General features: G+C 34.2%; 1 protein-coding gene across 5 annotated transcripts in view; it reads left to right on the forward strand.

Moving 5' to 3' along the window:
* The window catches only part of LOC145664137 (putative FERM domain-containing protein FRMD8P1), a 180,947-nt gene that overhangs the window by 35,532 nt on the left and 125,221 nt on the right, over positions 1–20,194 (forward strand). For all 5 annotated transcript variants that reach the window (XM_081730533.1, XM_081730535.1, XM_081730537.1 and 2 more), the window contains exons 3-4: positions 2,958–3,127; positions 6,952–7,310. In XM_081730533.1, the coding sequence (XP_081586659.1) occupies positions 2,958–3,127; positions 6,952–7,310 (529 nt within the window). The remainder of the gene's footprint in view (positions 1–2,957; positions 3,128–6,951; positions 7,311–20,194) is intronic.

A 20,194-nucleotide genomic window follows, 5' to 3' on the forward strand; every position in this document is an offset into this window, starting at 1 on the left:
GTTAAACCACCGTACTCTATACTACCTCAACCAAACATGTCACATTTTGGCAGGTTCTTCCTGGCTACTTACAATCACGTGAAGTTTGTATCAATATATTATCTAGAATGGCCACAATAAATAGTGCATAGCATATGTTGGATTGTTGCAAAATTAATGCAGAATTTTAATCTACAAGTTCATACTGCCATAACTTACCTGAAACTGAACGAAATTAACTGATATAGAAAACGACATTATCGATTCAGTTCTACGAACGAAAAAACAATGTATTAATCACAGCAATGTGAAAGTCTGCAATTCTGGAGCTGATCGAGTCTTAGAAACCGTCCTGATCACTGACTTCTATGATCAAAATATCTTCCTGCAAGAAGCCATTGAAATGTCGAAAAAGGTGTAAGTCAGGGGCAAGAAACCTGACGAATATGGTGGACGAGGTAGAGAATCGTACCTTAATGAATGTAGCTTCTACAACGTGACTTGTGTGATATTATTGTTGTGTTGAACCTCTTCTGCTGAATAATGCCAGACATAGATGTTACAGTTTTGGTGCAATGTATCAATTTTCTGGAAATATCTGTTGTTCATGTTTTGCTCGTCTGGATTGAGGATTGCTCTGGCTACAGACCACCGCCACGTCACTATGACCTTTGGATTGAAAGTCTTTAGGAGTGACCTTGCGATCTAACTATTGCCGTTGCATAGAGCGTCCATAGTTATCGCATAAAATTTGATTCTCGTCTCATGTCACAGCGCGATTTAGAGATGAATAATTTTTGTTACGTAGAAGCAACATAGAGCTGATCTCAATATGTTGATTGGCTCGGTTTTTTGGTCATTTCGTATGGTCTATTTTTTCCACTTTTTCTAGTTTCTACAAATATCGTGCGACGATCGCATGATAAACGTTGAGTTTCTCTGCGACTTGTTTACCATAGATCTGCTTTTATCTTTTTCAGTTCATCGTCGTCAACAATAGAGCAACGTTTTGTGACTTTTCTTATTTTTCAGGGTAAAGTATCTATGACCAAATTTTTGGAAGCGACCTTGACAGTGAATTCGTTCACACTACTTTTACACCATATTTCATTCATGTTTCGAGATGTTTGTATAACGTTGCGGCCGAGTTTAAATTCGAAGATGTAGATTTGAGGAAAGTCATGCTTTGACTCCTATCATCTCAGGCCTACAAACTGACGGAAACAGTTATTTTCTGTAACGTTTAGTACCAAAAAGAGAATAACAAAAGCTTTCAAATAATATATATAACAACGTGTATGGGCCACATGTTTAATGACTACAGTCATATGTTACATGTGTTAAATTCAAGACATCATAAATCATGCTGTAATTTTGCTGCAACTTAGTAGCGCCTTTCCTAGCTATAAGTATGAGGAAGCACACAGAATTTTTATTTCTTGTTTTACAAGTTTTTCCTTTCTTTATATATCATAATCGTCATTGTAGGTATTGTGCCATTATTGGTAGGTCACTTGCTCCAGCTGAGAAACTTCCTTTCTTCACGGTCTTCAACTAACCTCTTCGTCTTCTCATATGATTTTTCTGTGTTGATACTGTCCATCAACGTAGCATCCTTCGCCTCTTCCCTCTCTTTCCTGCCGTCATACCCTCTAACACGTCCCTCATGATACACTTCTTTCTTAGCCAATGTCCCAACCAGTTTCTCTTCCTCTCCTCAATAATATCTAAAACTGTTCTTTTCTCTTCCATCATTTCTAACACCCTCTCAGTCGTTTTCCGTTCGACCCAGCTAGTTCTTTCCATTCTTCTCCACATCCACATTTCGAAAGCTTCCAGTTATTTTTCATCACTTTCACGTAATGTCCGTGTTTTCTGCTCTATACAGTACAACACTCTACACGAAGCATTTTATGATCTTTTTCTCAACTCTTTGTTCAAGGACCTACAAGATAGACTTTTCTTCCTCCTAAAGGCTTCTTTCGCCATTCCTATTCTTGCTTTCAATTCTCGTTCGCATTTCTTCCCGGCGGGAGCTCATGTGGTTCGGATTCCACGTTAATCAGTAGGTCCACGTCTCATATAGCCTCGCTGCTGAACGGGACGCTAAACTAAAAAAAAAAAAATCAATCGTTCGCATTTCATATCAACACTAATAATACTAGTCACCGGTTCTATTTTCTCCTTTCCTACTTCTATATTTGACACTGACCGCTTTGTTCCAGTCACTATGGCTTTTGTCTCTCTAACATTTATTTTCATATGTGTATTTTATTATTTTAAACTTTATCCCATGTTCCGTCACGAAGCTTCTCTCCATAATTTACAATCAGATTGTATAGAGGGTGTGTCACTGCCTGCATTGAATCTAATTTAATTAATTATGACAAGATATGTAATGTAATACACATTTTTGAAGTTTGCTGGTCAGGAATTAAGCTTCAGCTGAATATTAATTATTTTCTTGTAGTGTTTTCTGTGAAAAGTCTTCGAGTAGATTACAAGTAAAGTAAAGATAATCGAATTACGAAGAATATCGGATTATAAATTGATTATAAATTGTTTTAAAAAAGTGGTCTTACGTGGAGGCTCAATTACGTATTATTTGTTATTTCTAATCGTTGCTTTTATTCAGTTCAGTTCGAAATAGGTGCCTATTTAAATATGTTAATCAATGTACTGCAAATTCAAGGTTTTCACAAATGAAGTGTGAATTTCTACTAGTTCAAATACCGGTATATAATTGTTCCATATCTTTTTTTTTTTTTTTTTTTTTTTTTAACATCTGTTGCGAGGTAAGTAGTGATGTTTGGAACACACTGTTTAAATGTAAGCGTATATGTTTGAAGCAAAAATAAATAGAAGAAAAAAGAGAAAGAAAAAATCATAGTGATGCGTGAAGCATTTCTGATTTAAGTAATAAACAAACAAATTCTAGATACGATGGGAATTCCTAAAGCAAAATGTTATAATTTCAGAGAATACGTCTTGTTACTATGTCCTCATCTTCCCCTGAGGAAGATAGAGATCAAGCCAGCATGGAGGGTCACCAAGCAGAGAACAGTCAAAACTATATTACAGTCATTCCAGTGGAATATCCACGAAGGGTTTACCCACAGTCCTCGGAATATTTAGTCGAACAATATAGGTAAGGAAGCTACTGTAATTTTATTTATCTGTAAATAAAAATATAAAATACTTACATGGTAATTTTAAATTTCTTGCATACTCACACATAAAAACTGATAAACATACTATTGACAGTCAGGCGATCGTTGCTAGAGAAAGAAAGATGAAAGATAGAGACTAGTCATTGCACATGGAATAGTCATTTCACGGTATGGCCATGGTCACTTGATGGGTGACGTTTCGTAAATCACTATTTGAGCTATGGATTGCACTCTTTGCTCTTGTTTGTGACAAACCCTTATTTTCGAACCGTCAATACTTTTAGGAAGTTTGGTATTATCGTTTAAATTTTCAGGTCATTTTTTGAGACATTTGTCTGTTTCGATCTTTGATCTACACAAAATTTAGGCTTTGGTATCAACCGATGTCAGCCTAAGTTTAAAGGGCACCTAAGTAAGCCGCCAATGATCTTTAAGATCATTTCAGTTCAAATTTGTAATGATTTTCGTGAAAAGGAAAAGTAAGTTTCATCATTATTGTCGTTTCTAATTTCAGATTATTTTTGAAAGATTCGGCATTGTACCTTAAGCAACTTTGGCCTTTGTTCTTAACTAGCTTAATCGAAATTGGGCAAGCCATATATGTCAGTAATGATCTGTCAATTTTAGCTCAAGTTAATCGAGCTGTAGTTTTTGAACAATGATAAATACATCGGTTCAGCTTTTGGCCTTGACCAAATTCTGCCTTCAGTCTTGACTGATCTTAACCGACTATGATATGGCATCATAATAGGCCACCAATTACATTCGTGCAAGTTCTAGTCCGAATCGGTAAATCATTCGTGGGAAATGAAAGTTAACGTAGGTTTTCTCCTTTCGTTTTGATCAAATTTGCTGTTTGTTAATCATCCATATCTACAAACCTTACAGAGCTCTGAAGGGCTTTTTTGTATTATCACTTTTATTTTCAGGTCATTTGTGGAACATTTGTCGATTTATACCTTTGAACCTAATTTACCCTTTATTTTTGGTCCATCTCAACCATATTTGGCAGGTCATCTAAGTGTGATGACTTATATATGAATCTTTTGTTGAAGTCTATATTTTCGTCCTTGAGAAATATAAATTTCTATTGGTTTTGGTCATTAGTCTTGACTAAGTTGGACCTTCGCTCGTGAGTGGTTTGAACAAAATTAAAAAGGTACATATGTAGATCGTTAATGCTGGTCAAACTGTTCGTATGAATTTTCATCCTTTTTTCGTATGTAAATGCGGGCTTTCTTGACCAAGTCTTACCTCCCAGCCTTTCAAAAACACTAAAACTTAAGTGTTATCGTTTTTGTTTCCAGATAATTCATTAGACATCGTCAGTTGTAGCTTTTAACCGTGAACGAATTTAATCTTTGATTAATCTTAGCTAAATTTGGTAGGCCACTGAAATAAGACACACGCTCCAGTTCCAGTCCTAATCTGAAAATTGGTTCCTGAAAAATCACAGTTACCAACGATTTGGAAAAGTGAGTGAGCCGCCGAAGTAGGAAGTGAGTTTCATATCAATTTCGTCCAAATTGCCAATCGATCCTGAGAAATAAATTTATTTTCATTTTTGCCTTTGGCCTTGACCAAAATTGGATTTTCGCTCAAGACTAGTCTCATCGAAATTTGTGAAATTTTCTAAGTACACCATCAATGGCTGCATGTGAAGTTTTATTCAAACGTATCTAACCATTCCTAAGAAGTAAAAGTTGAACTTCATTGTGTTCTTTTGGCCTTGCCCTTGACCGATTTCAGCGGATTTGCTCACCTATGTAGAACTGTCAATTTTGGTCCAGATCTGTCAACCGATTCCTGAGAAATAAAATTTTGTGCTCGTTTAGGTCTTCTGTCTCGATCGGTTCCAACTAAATTTCATAGATCGTTCAACTGGGCAATCAATGACATTCACTGTGTAAATCGGTCAAACCATTCCAAAGCAAAAGTAATTTACGTCAATTCGATCTTTGGCCGGGACCACTGTTTCCTATTGCCCGTAACCAATCTCAACCAGATTTAAACTGAATGGACCATTAATGATCTTTGTGACAATTTTTATTGAAATTATTGCAATATTTTCTGAGAAGTAAAATTTCATGTGGTTTTGGTTTGTAGCCTTGGGCATTTTGCCCACTAGTTTTCATGTCACGTTTGTTTCAAGTATTGAGCTAAAATATCAGAAGTAAATTTTTGTGATTGGATTAGGCATATAATCGAACATAACATTTTCTTTTGGTAGCTGTGTTAAATGTGGCTGGGCTGGACATAAGATAAGCAGAACTCTAGTGCGCAGAGAACATTTTGAAAATAGTAAATATATTTAAGTTTCCCCCTTCCGTACAAAGATTATGTTCGACATTCACAAAAACTTCTTCGCATAAATAAAGCAAGGAGAGGAAATGATTTAAGATGGTTAAATCTTACCTAGAATAGTCCAAAGAAGAATCTATCTGTTGAAGCTGATACTTCCTTTACGCCTTATTTTAGTTAGACATGCTTTATTTTTAGATATCGTATATGCTTTTGGTCATATTTGTTCTTAAAAATCATTAGATAACGATACATGTTGATGTCAAATGAGAATGGTTATTGTACTGATTTTAAGAATATTGTCCAAAGTTAAAATCACGAACAAACCTCGTTGTAATGTTTATTTAGAGCCTGTTAAAATTCCCTTGATCTAGATTCAATTAAGGCCTTTTGTGAGAATGTGAAAAGCATGAAAAAACTATCCTTTTATGTCTGTGTTTTGGAATTTTTGTAGAAAATACACTTTTTAAAATTATATGTTGGTTATACAATAAGTGTTTTCTTGTCTAGAAATTGCTACGTATACGCCATTTGGAGTGACAAAAAGGAATAATTGATCCAAAATAAAAGAGCACATCAAAGATTTAAGAAATTGAGATCCGCGTATATAGACAATATCAACAAATCATGGTGACAAATAATAATTAAAATTAATAATTGCTAATAATGAAATTAAGTGAAATGCATTAACATTTTTATAATTCTTATAGAATTTAATATAGTCAATCTTAATAAAATAGAAAAGAATATGAAATATTTGTAGAAATAACGTAAGCACGGGGGAACTAATATATCATCTAAGTATTAAAGCATTATTCTATGGAATTTTTAGATTATATGAATATATATTTTGCGTTATAGAAAAACGCACATAATAAAAAATAACATAATGGATCATGTGGCATAAAAATGAGTTGAACTAGATTTAAAAATGTCAAGTCTACAGAAACGACGGAGTGCAAAAAGTACGAAGGTATTAATGGGGAATATATTCCATAAACTTGATACATGTAGAAGACCTGAAGATTGATAAACTTACACTCACTGAAACACCCTAGTGATTAAAATAGCAATCTTGGGCTTGATCATGCACGTTTCATCGACGACTTGCTTTCATCAGCACGAATCTTTTAAAAAATCAACGTTATGTTTAATAGTCCTTCACTGTGGAAACAATATGAACTGTGCTATCTTCTGAACTGTAAATGTGCTCTTTTATTTTAAAAATAACAGTTGATCTGATAATGAAACATTGTTCTGAGTTTCTTTCGTTTTGTGTTGCTGCTTTTCCTTTCTTTACTTGTATTCAAACTTGGAGTAAGAACACAAAGCTTACTAAAACATTTAGTTTAAAGTTATGACTATTTACGGATTTATCTAGTATTAGAGTATGTTATTTGGTGTTAGGGAAGAGCTTTACGAAATTTAATTTTCAGTTTAGTTGTACAACATATATATATTTTTTACATAACTATTTTTTATCGTTTTTTTTAATTTCCAGTGAGTATCTGCGAGAGCGAGCAAGAGAGGAATACATTCGAGGCGATTACAATATAAACAGTGAACCTCAATTCGAAGATGTTCCTCCATTGTACACGGTGTCCCAGCGATTTGAGCGTGAACGAGAAAAGCCCCATGGCAGCTACAACCACGAAAAGTTTGATATCGAGAGAGAAAGAGAATGGGAAAGGGAACGAGAACGAGATAGGGAAAGAGAGCGGGAAAGGGAACGAGAGCGAGAACGAGAACGAACGATGCATTCCCACATGTCGACTACCTCCGAGACATCCTCCAAAGACAGTGAATTACCACCACAGCCGCAACCCCAGCAACCGCCGGAACCTCAGAGACCGCTACGTGGTAAGTATTCACATTTTATTAGTTGGCTTAATTGTTAAATGTGACATGCAACAGAGCGATATTACATGTATCGTGTAAAACCAGAGTGAGCCAAACACCAGAGTGTTCCTTATGGAGAAAATTAAGGTTAAAGTTGGCGTTATATTGAAAAATCCTGGACATTGATTTTATTAGTTTCTTTTCTGAACTTGCTTTACAAAAGTACCAAAAATGTGTACATAAAGCATTTGAATGAAAAAAACAAGTTTTGTGACATGAAAAATATATCGGAAAACAGTGCTTTGTAGTTAGTTCAGTTTGGCATTATACTTACATACGATTTTGTACATAGTGCTTTCAACTGCGTATTATAACACAGGAAAATAGTTTTAGAAAATGTTTCAAACTTTAGCAATACAACAGCGGAAATTCTTTATATGATATCATCAAATTCATGATCATTGTCGAAACCATGATCATGGTAACATTCAAATTCATGATCTTCAGCACGACAAAAGCTTCTACTGATAAAATGGGCAGGTTCTGGTAAAATGAATGGTGAACTGGTGGAACAAACCGTAGGAGATAAAGAAGATCTGTCTTCTTTGCTGCACTTATGGAATGTCCAGAAGGATACAAAGAAGATAAATGTACTGAACCAAGATCTTTTGGTCGTTCTTTCACATTTCTGTTAAAGTTGACGGAATCATATTCGCCCATATTGAAAGATGTCTTGTAATACATTATTCCAGGATTACACTTTTCAACTTTTATTTCCTTTATCTTCAACCATGGAACTTTGCACTTATTCGAATTCACTTTCCTGTAGAGTGTCTGCCTGCCAAGCAGCACTAGATGGCGTGCGTGCAAACAGATCCTGCTACGAGAGGCCATCCTGACGTAGTAGTAGTTTTCCCGCAACCTACTGAGCAAAAAAGGGCTTTGCCAATCTTTATTAATGTTTATTTTTGACTACGTTTATGTTTTTGCTCAGTAGGTTGCGGAGAAACTACTACTACAGTACTAGCTGCTGAGTATTTATAGAAATAAATTGTCGCTTTCTTTGATATCAATTACGGCTACAAATGAACAGTACTAATCCAAGGTTCGCTATTGTAGTTGATGGTATTGGGAACAACGGTGAATGCTTCAAACTAGACCAACGATAAGTAACATGTGTTGTTATTTTTGTGGAGGTCAAAGATTTCTTATCGCAAATATATTAATTTAATTTTCTCTTAACCCTTGAACCAAAATAAAGACCACATTTTTTCGGAACCTCCTTCTGCGATTAGAAAGGAGCTGGTTTCATCTCCTATTGCCTCGCTCAAATTGTATCCAATTGATAGACTTTGAATTTGGATCGAAGAGGAGGTGAAAACTGTTGTCATTCCAATGTCAAAACAAAACAAGATTTCAATGCCACTACATGAATATAGTCCCTACTCCTCACCCTCAAGTCTATCTCCCACTGATCTTTAGAAATGAAAGATTTCTACACTGATTTTTAGGGAAAGCGCATCTAACATCTTGAAGAGGAACCACTGCAGGTTCAGAGTGTTGTTCTCTATTATAGAAGGGATTCTCGGAAAACTCGATTCCCACACCTTTTCGTGCTGTCACAATCTGGAATTTTTTTACCAATCTATATACAACTTACAAGTTTATATTAACTCTGCTTTGTACACAGCTAACCTGCGGAAGGACCTTTTCAAAACTTAAAATTTTAAGAATAGATTAGATAAGAATTTCTGCGCTAAACCAAGATTTAATGTCTAAGCTACTTTTTATAAATATAGAACGAGACTTGTTTGTAAATATAGATAAAAAATTAATTATAGATGAAGCAGCAATAACGAGTGAGAAACTAGGAAAAAGTTATTAGTTTAATGAAGCAATTAGACGTTAGGCCTATAGACCTGATCTAGGTAGAAGGAGACTTCTTTTCTCTGTTAGTAAATGTTGTATTCATAATATGCCAATATTCTTCTTCATCAACAGAATACAGTTTTAGATATTCAAACATAATTTTGCAGGTTGGTAGTTTGAAATTTTCTTTTTATGAGTGAATCTTAGTACAATACGCACACAATTTGTATACATTTCTTTGATTCTATACGATTTTTTTATATGTAGATTTTTATAGCCTATGCAAAATCACAATTTTGAAGTTTGAAGTAACCTACGTATTGTAAGTTTCATGTAATAAAGTGTGAAAAGTATAAAGTATTCCTGGTAGTATTTATTGGTTACTTACCTTATATCATTGATCAAGGTATTGAAAATGTGTTTTTAAAGAATATTATGATAGAATTTATGTAATTAGAGCATGTAAGCATACTGTAGAGGTTTGCTATTAAAATAAATCCCCTATAAAACAATGCGGTATGTAACTTTACTTAAATGGACCAATAATAATAGAATTTAGTAACATACGCAAGTGGACATTTTTTTAAAGGGGCACCTCTAGGTTCCTGTTGCCGAGGGCCCTCAGAGATGCCAGACCGCTCCTGATCCAGATATTAGTTCGACGGAGACTCTTTATAAAAGCCGACTTGTGTATCCCTTTGATGTGATTTGTGAATTCATATCACACACATTTCGGGGATACATTGGTAGAATTTAAATTCAACGTGAAGAGTTGAGCCGAAAAAAAAAAAAAAAAAAAAAAAATTACAACAGTATGGAAAGCATGTATGCATCTTTTCGTATTTCCTTTATCATGCAATTCCATATCCTCCTCTGCTCAAACTTTATTAAAAGTGCACAGAAACAGTGTCAGTTATTAAATATGTACGCAAGTGGGAAAACTCTTATCAATATCAAAATATGTCATGTCATCGCCCATGGCACTTGTTCGCATCTGGGAAGTAATCGACTATACACGGGTCAGTAAGCCGGTAGAGTAAGGATAAAAGACATACCAAAAACTGGGAATCCAGGAGCTACAGTGAAGGGGCATATTGAAAATTAGGATCAGGAATATAGAAGTGTAAATTGTGGCTTCGTGACAGACATTTACTTGCACAAGAGAATTAATATACCTCTTGTATAGGGTAGCTTGGCTTTTTGTAGCATCAATAAGCCAGATCCTTCATTAAGATCTAAATATTGCAAATCTGTATCTGAAGCTGAGAATGTTTTAGAAACCATTATCTGTTTTTTCTTTTTACTTATTTAGGTATAAATCTTTTGTTGGAGGAATTTGACACATTTATCTTATTTATTAGTGAATATACTTCATTTCTTCTATACATTGACGCTTACAGCATGTAGTCGTTAAACGTTTAAGCATTTTCTTTGTATCGATCACCATCTATGCATATGAATGATTTGCGTGTTCAAGCATTAATCTAAGCCCTCTCATTTTGCGTTGCTTAGGAAGATACTGTATTCTTAATGCCAAATAATTTTCTCACATGGTAGTTTGTGCATATGTCGAAGAAATCTCACTTCTGTGTATATAAAAAGTAAAATAAAATATTCCTACATGTCACACCGCATAAATAGTTTGCAGCTGGAGTAGGAAACGTTCAGATACTTACAATTGTGTAACAAGATGAAAGAGCGAAAACTGTTTAAGAAGAATTTGTAAGTAGATTTCAAAATCGAAAATCCTGAAATGCGCGCTTTGTGGTTATCTATAGATTGAGAAAGTTAATTTTAAAATTAAATAGATTTAAATGAAAATGATCAATGGAAGAGAAAAATGTAAAATAATAATTACTAATATCTAATTTATAAAACAATAATAAGTGGCCACTAATAAACGAAAATAAAAGTGCGGAAGACAGAAGATAATTGGTTTGTTGATTAGGTCGGAGTTTAGAGGCTATATGAGATGTGGACCTACAGTTTAACGTGGGATCCTAACCATACCAGAAATCGAGCCTGAGTCACCGCGACGAAGGCGCATACTCTAACCATAAAACCACGCGTGAGTTCAGATAGGAGATAAAATGAATTATTTATTAATAATAGTCTTCAGCAAGAATTTACATCTTCCTAAAATATTAGACTCCAGCTGGTGATATTAATAAGATACGGAAAAATAATAAAGGAATACATATTTCTTCTTCCTGGGGTCGCGATGGCTCAGTGGTAGAGCGTTCACCTCTGGTGTATGGGGTCCTTGGTTCGATACCAGCTCGCGCCAAGTAAACTTTGCGGTGGACAGACACCGTGTTCGTGGATTTTTTCGGGGTTCCCCGTTTCCTCACACTTTCTTCGTTCCACCATTTTATTCATTTCTCATCACCGTCTCCTTTACCTAGCCAGCATAACCGTGGCACGTAAAACTTAAAAGATTTTATTTCATTTCATTTTTCTTCTATCTTATCTGATAACCATATTCTCTTTTGAAACAATTGAGTCTGTGAAATAACTCTTGAATATAGGACGTTCCGCCAACCTTTGCTTCGACAAATTTCTTATCTTAAAATTTCGGGTTTCAGTAGTCAAATATCAAGATAATTTCAGCTATCAATGATCACGTCAGTTGTTTATTTGACTGTCAAAAGAGTTTCATAGTTAATTAGCAGCTGAAAAACCTATCCACTACATATTCAAATCAAGAAGTACCAAACTGGAGTTCATAAGTTTTAACTAGATTTACTTGCTGCGCAAAAGGTAGAACTTTGTGCTGCGCTGTTCCCACGATATAGTTGAAGAAGAAGATTCAAACTTTGGATTCACAGCAGAACACTACTTACTTGCTGAAAGATTTAAACCACACATACATGGCGTTGAAACACTCTACCAAACAACGAAAACCTAATTGTAACTTTATACCAAACAGCAGGAGTCTAATTCAAAGTCACCATCAAATGACAGTAACCTAATTGAAATTTTACAACTAATAGTAAAATTGTAACCTTATTGATATTCTACCATGCACAGTAGCCTAATCAAAACTTTCCATCAAACTGCTGTAGACTAAATTAAACCTTTCACCGAACATTAGAGCCTAATCAGTACTTTTCACCAAAAGACAGTAGCCTATTGAAATTCCCCATCAAACAACTGTAGTGTAATTGAAATTTTCCACCCAATGACTGCAGTTTAATTAAATTTTTCCAACAATATAAAGTTAACTGTGCAACGAACGTCTTCTGCATAACAACAGCAGTGACGGAAAGACTGAATTAACATAGATAACCTTCTGACATAAACTACATAGTAGTTTTGATATATCCTTTGGGCGGTCAAAATAAGTCTTGCGAACTCTAGAAACAATCGAATATGATTGTTGATTTATTCAAATCCTTTGACTTCTTGTACTAAACCTTATTTCTGTTTTGTAAAAAATGTAGTTAGTACTCGATTTATTTCCAAGAATATGAGAATAGTGGTGCTCGGTCATTTCAATTATTATTATTATTATTATTATTATTATTATTATTATTATTATTATTATTATTATTATTATTATTATTATTATTATTATAAGAAGAAGAAGAAGAAGAAGAAGAACAAGAAGTATCGGATAATAGCTGTGCATTCCACACGACTTGAAGTGGGATGAGATGCTAGGTACTGTGAAGAAAACTTGCAAATAGCATAATTTATCCTCGTAAACCGCAGCAAAATAAATCTCGCTTCTGTTTTCAATCACTTTATAGTATTCGAGTGTCAGGATTTTTTTTTTTTTTTTTTTTTACGTGATGGACAGAAGGTTAAGATAATTCGGAAATAATGAATATTGAAGATTACATTAAAACTATTTTATTCAGTATGATATAAGAAAATTCAAATAATCGTTCACTTGATTTAACATGGACCATAAACATTTCATTATACAGGGTGAGGCAAAAAGATGTTAACATTAAATGGGGTTTACTCACGTGAAATTACAAGGCAAGAATTTGGTTAGAGGGTTTCAATTTAACACCCATCCCTTTCAATGCATTTATGGAGTCTGTCCATTGTTGATTGTATGTCCCTCTGGGCCATTTGGGCAGGGATAGCAGCGATGACCTGAGTGATGCGGTGCTTCAGGTCGTCCAAGTTGCTAGGTCTGCTAGCATACACACGATCCCTGACCATGCCCCACAACCAAAAGTCACATTACATCAGGTCGGGGGAACGTGCTGGCCATGGGAGAGGACCACCTCTATCAATCCAACGTTTGCCGAAGGTGTCTTTCAGGTAATCCCGAATCAACTGACTGTAATTCATGGGCGCCGTCTTGCTGAAAGTACCCTCGCTGGAGAATTGCAAGTTGTGCGTTCTCCTCCACGAACGTGCTGAGCATGGCAAGGTGATTCTTTCCCCTGACGGTCCCTTCTTCAAAAAAGAAGGGTCCAATCACTCCAAATTTGCTCACTGCACACTAGACATTCACCTTGGGGAATACAAAACTTCCTGAGGGTGCTCGATTGCCCAGATGACATAGTTGTGTTTGTTCACACGACCCTGATGTAGATTGTTGCTTCGTCAGGAAAGATTAACAGAATGTCCGGTTCCATGCGCACCATTTCCAAGATAATTTCTACAGCATTCACACGTGCTTGCGTATCCGCGTTTGTGAGATGCTGCACAATCTGCCAGTAGTATGGCTTCATTCCTGAATCACGGTGTGAAATTCTAACTACTGACCTTTGAGAAATGTTAGTCTCTAGAGAAAGTCTGCGCGAGGACTTGGTTGGGCTGACTACCTTCGTTCCCTTGACGAGGATAATAATATTGGACAGATCTCTTTCTACCACTGTATCCCTTGCAATCGTCTTAAACGGGCGCCATCCTTACAAACTTCTCCTAGATCCTACCAATTGTCAGGAGCGAAAGTGCATCCCATCCGGCCCAGGCCTTGAAGTTTTCTTGTACAATGCTTGGGGACTAAAAAAGCTCCAGCCAGGCTGTTTACCTTAATTCCTCAATGGAATATCAGCACGCCATGCTTTAATCTCCAAAACAAAAATAAAAAGAACATCCATTTAATGTTAACATATTTTTGCCTCACCCTGTATATCGTGGGTCTATGAAGTTTTGTTGCTGCTGTTGTGGTGGTGGTGGTGGTGAAGAAAAGACACAATAATTCAATGTAAACGATGAATACGGTAATGAAGTTGTACAGATGGAAGCTTCATTGGACATATTAGAGTTATAATTTATTACATGAATAATCAGTTTTCTTATGAAGTTTTCGTTTTCGATTATTAATATAATGTAACTTCAATGTGCCCTATGAAGCTTCCATTGAGATAACTACATTAACATATCTGACGTTTACATGGAACTATTGTGCCATTTTATTTATTTATTTATTTATTTATTTATTTATTTATTTATTTATTCCAGAAGACCCCAAGATACACAGTGAAAAGTGTTTATGGGCTATGTTAAATCAAAACTCTTTAATTCATACCAGGGTTGTTTTGTTTAAAACAAAATGTCTAAAGCAATGATTAAAACTTGTTTTAAACAATTGATTTTGTTTAAAACAAATTTTGTATACGTTTTAAACATTTTGTTTTAAACACGTGTATTTTTTAAGGCTTGTTTTAAACATATGTTCATTTTTATTTTATTTTATTTCTGTAAAAAAAATCTGCCAGAGAAAAACAAATTACCAAAAAGTGATACCGTTCAGAAGGCTATTTTCTTCCCGTACAGTGTTGCCACACTCGGTACAATTACCAAATTCAGCCCTTTTTGTCATTCATCGGCCCGTTGGTACTACGCTGGTATTTTCAACCCCTTTTGTGAAAAAGGTTGGTACAATTCTATCCAATTCAGCACCATTTAACAGATACTTGTCACATTTTCAAAAATGTCAGTAAGACTTTTCCTATACATCTCATGATTGATTGATTTGTTCCTCGTTTTATATATTTTTTATATGTGGTCATAATACCATTTTGGTTTATTGGTCACTGAAATAGAGGCGCGTTTGATTTCCTTACAATACATACCGAAGATTATAACTGTTTTCCCTTTTAATTTGCTGCCTCTGTTATACTTCCTACGTGCGAGAAAAGTTTCATCTACTTCCACAATTGTTCGGGGTCTTCCTATTTAGAAGTTTTTAAAAAGAGCAATTTCTTGATTTGGACTTTTGGAAAAAGGGGGTGGAGTATTCTAGAACTTTACTTCTTTTAGTTTCGTGTTATAGAGCCATGTATTACACTGTAATTAAATAATGAATTCAGCCCTTTTTGTTTTAAGTTGGTACTCTTTTTCAGCCCATTCCAGAGCTAGGACTGTGGCAACACTGTTCCCGTTTTGATTTCTCGTGGCTACAGCAGGTCGATGTGGTGATCCACAATTTATTTCGTCTCTTTTTTCCTTTGTTTCTTTATCGTCTATTGTATTGTTTAAATGCTTATCAGTTAATTTGCGAGAAAGCGTTGTAGTCGAAGGTTGAACTACTTGTAGAAATGATATTAAACAATATATATATATATATATATATATATATATATATATATTTAAATTGTCATTGAAATAAGTTTTTGTGTTGTATTCAGAAAACAAAGGGCTCTTTACTAAATTGTGGTTCTGAAATTAAAATATCGCAGGCATTGTTTAATACATACAGTACATGTTGGTTCTCAGTCTTTGTACAACTTGGAATCGTTTAACATGAGTTTTACGGGAAGAAAAAAGGACATCATTTCAAGTAAACCGAAGAAACTAATTTTATACGTTTCGAACAAACTTGGGTTGCAGCAGGCATGTAACCAAGGGGAGGTCCGGACCAGAAATGAAAAAAAAAAAAAAAAAAAAAAATTAAGGAAGAATAAAACGAACTGAAATGAGAAAAAAAGAATCGGCGTTAAAAAATTAAAAAAAAACTACAAAAAGCTTTTGGGTACTCTTTCTTATGAGGATATTAGTATTACTAGCAATACATGGTGGCGAGGTGAGTGGGATATCCTGGAAGAGTCAGGGAATTTGAGATTTCCGGAAGTTACGCAATTCTTAGAATTTCGGCTACTAGTCAGGGAGATTTCAAGCTTCTGAAAGCATAATGCCGGTTGTGTAACAGCGTGGACATTTTTGATCATAATTTTTCGTCATCGCGTCCTTGCAGTATCAAACATGTTATTTCAAAAACAATTTTCTACTCCTCCTTTACCTGTCATTTGGAACAGACAGTAGTTGAAGGAATAATAAAAACAAAAATTTATGTGAAAAGAAGGTTCTGTTAACATTTGATTCAACAGAGAAAGGAACGCTGATATTTTAAAATATTTTACAAGACAAAAGTCTGTACACTCATGTCCAAAATTATTGTCGCATGTCTATAAATATGTTGTTGTAGTAGTATAATTTGATAACAAATTCGCCCGATATTTCTTATAATGTTAGTATGTGTATAATTGGCAAAGACATGTAAGTGGCAAATTTTGTCAAAAGAGCAGTAAATAAGAACAATAAAACAAAAATAAAACTTTCTTGTCCATTTAGCAACATTTCGTTTTTACTCACTCTTATTTTCGTATTTATAATTCTTTTCCTATGAAATTTACCACAAATAGGGTCTATACATTTCCCGATTATACACAAGGTATCAGTATTAATAGTACCCTGCAAAATCATTATCAAATTATATTCTTACAAGAAGACAGTCATAGATATGCGACAATCATTTTGGACATGAGTGTACTTTTTATAATAGTGAATATGTCCTTTTTATAATGGTTGATGTCGTAATGAAAGGAAAATTGTTATATTTGAATGAACAGAGGAAGAATGTAAATATTGTAAAATCATTTTCAATACGTTTTTTTTATTATTTTACTCGAGATTTCTTCGTAGTTTGTTATTAAAATACATACCAACATATCTTCATTTTATTGTCTTAACAAACCAATATATGTTGATAGTAAAGTAGTTTAGATTGATTGGGCATTCAGTGTTTCATGTCACGCCCCCCCCCCTTTCCGTTACGAAATCCTGGCTAAACGAACCAGTATATGTTCCAGTAAAATAGTTTAGAGTGATCGAGCCCCTGGTGTGATGACCACAGTATTTCATGTCACGGCTCCTTCCCCCCTCTTCACAGGCTATGTGCCTGGTTGCAGGGTAAATTTGGCTCCAACTTAGATTTAAAAAAAAAAAATATTTTTAGATACGGGTCGTTCAGAGCACAAGGATCCAAGTTCATTTTCAAGAAGGTTCATTTTTGCTCAGCAAACGCAGTATCTTCGTAGCGAAGAGTCCGAAATAAATGAACCAAAAACCACGTGGAAAGGTGTAGTATGGGCTAGAGTTTCATAGGACAACCGCTCGACAAAGACGTTTCTAGAACGGGGGAACAGGAGGACTAATTTCCCCCTCCCTGCTCATAAATTTAAGATATTGTGTACGCTGCAACGTGAGAAAGATTAACAAGTCAAGCTCCAAATGTCATAGTCAATGATGCATAATTACATTAAATAAATACAGGTGTGTCAAAAAGAATACACCGATGGAAAACGTCATATATTCGCAACCACGAATCCGAAAAGAAAGACAGAAAACTACGTGATAAGGTGCAATCTAGAGTTTTATATGATTACTGCTAGAGAGGGGCGTCCGTTTAGAGATCATCCGTCCTCCTACCGCCTACCCTGAATTTCAAATTTTGGGACAGTAATGCAGAATTAAAAACCTTTTGCTGAACAAAGTCCAACAGAAAAAAATTGAAGTCCTTACACCGAATAAATACGGAGTTTGATCAGTTAAAATCCATTTCCATTGGCCGCAGGGAGCTGTAGGCTTATACTGCTCTTTTGTATTTTTTTTTTCTTTCTTTTTGACCCAAGAATTCCAAAGGTGGCTCTACTTTCGAGTTTTGGGGTACAACATACAGGATATGATGCTTGAAAATTTCAACACTTGCAGTGTACCCCTAAAAAATGTAATAAAGAAATAACGGGCACGTTTTTAAAATATTAAATTAGAACTAGACAATATACACAAAATTTGGAATCGACCAGCGAAAACGGCACGTTTGTGGTACTTGTGATTTTCGAGATCTCATTGTCGAAAGGATTGGAAACAAACATATAAACTTTTCTTTGGAGACAAACATATAAATTTAGCATTTTAATATATAGATACATATTTATATGTATATGTATTAAAATACATATAAAATAAAATTCCACGACATAGAGAAGGTCCAGAAAAAATATATCCATAAGAATTATATTTACAGGCATTTATTGATTATCATTAATATGTGTATCTCAGCTACAATGAATTTGTGTAGTTGATTCATCAAGTGCATTTACAATATATGAAATATAAAGCTAAATGTAAAAATTATAACAAATTTAAGTTATTACACTTTAAAACTATTCAAAATAATACCTTCATAGTAAATAATAGAAGCATTGGCATATTCTACATAAATTATTTCTTTATATTAATATAATTAGAATGTTCTAGCAGGCATATTGCTAGAAATTTGACTCTTAATATACTTCTTTGTGTCCTACATAAATTACATAATGTTCTTTTTGGTAGGCAAATGAAATAAACGAACGTCGAAAATTTTAAGCGAATTCATTCATCTTTTAAATTATGGGGATAATATTTTCGATAGGATTGTAAAAGAATTTAGGTAATTCCAGGAAGCAATTTATTATTTGTCCTGGTTGATTTATAGATCACAAAAGCGCTTTTTATTATCTATAAATTTGGATTCTTTTATAGCTCAAGTTGGGTACAATATGAAAGAAAATTTATCTTCTAAAAGTATCAAAATTTGATAATGATATTAAATAGGCGAAAGTACATAATAGTAGAATATTTCTTAATAATTAATTACAGTATAGATTGTTGTAATAGCTAGCTTAAAAGAGATTAGAACGAGCAAGTTCATTCTACGTATACATTAAATTATGTATATATTTGTACTTAAGAGACCACGAATATTGAAATACTTACATTTGTATAATGTATTTATTGCACATTACTTGCGCAAATATATTCACTCCTTATTTAATATTATAGTCATTAACCAATCAATACTGTATACAGAACAATAACATACGACTCATACGTACCATATACAGGACAATACAGGGTATAATATACATATTTATAACAACATTTGTTAGTTTCTGGTCAGATAAACTTTCGACACAAAGGACTATTCGAGATTTGGCAGTATTTGTATGTATAATAATGATAATAAAATATAATAAGGATACAAATAGTAGACCTCCATTAATTTGAATTTGCACACAATCTATAAATAGGGTGATATGGTAACACCAGAAGAAAAATAAAATGAAAAGGATGCAATATAATAAAATTATAATAAAATTTATTCCCTTCTTTTAATTTTCGTATACATTTCACATAATGTTTAGGGTGACTTCCGTGAAATAAAAAAGAAAAAAGTCTATGCTGATGTATAGTAAAGGATAAGGACATCTCGACAAGCAAACGAGTGCAGACGGCTGGTTTTATAATTAAAATGTAAACATCAGTGTTACCAACCGGTTAACTTATAAATAATCTATCACAGTTTTTATTGTATTGTTTGTAATAAACCACTTCACGCATATATTGAAGTTAAAATAAATGCAGTTTCAAAAGTTTCGGAAGTTATTTCCAGAACATTTTAAATCACCTACAGAAAAGGTATACGCATCCTCGATAATTATTTGGTGATAACTTGCGAATAAATTGACCTCAGTGTTGTACAATGAATCAGATTCTGTCTATGGCAAAGAAAACTGAATTAAAATTGGCCAGTTCGAATCATTCCAAAAATATTAACGAGAGGACGTGTAGGGTATGTGTTATCTCAATGCTCGAAGATAGCAGCGATTAAATAAATGGTCTGAAATCACGTGGTCGCTTGTTACACCAATTCATGAAGAAGGTGGGAGCTAATGTCAAATATGCAAGTTCAGCATTTTAAAATAGATAGTAATGTTAATTAAAAAAAAAAAAAACTAATA

The sequence above is a fragment of the Thermobia domestica genome, chromosome 11 (assembly GCF_964235325.1).
Source record: "Thermobia domestica chromosome 11, izTheDome1.hap1.1, whole genome shotgun sequence".
NCBI lineage: Eukaryota > Metazoa > Arthropoda > Insecta > Zygentoma > Lepismatidae > Thermobia > Thermobia domestica.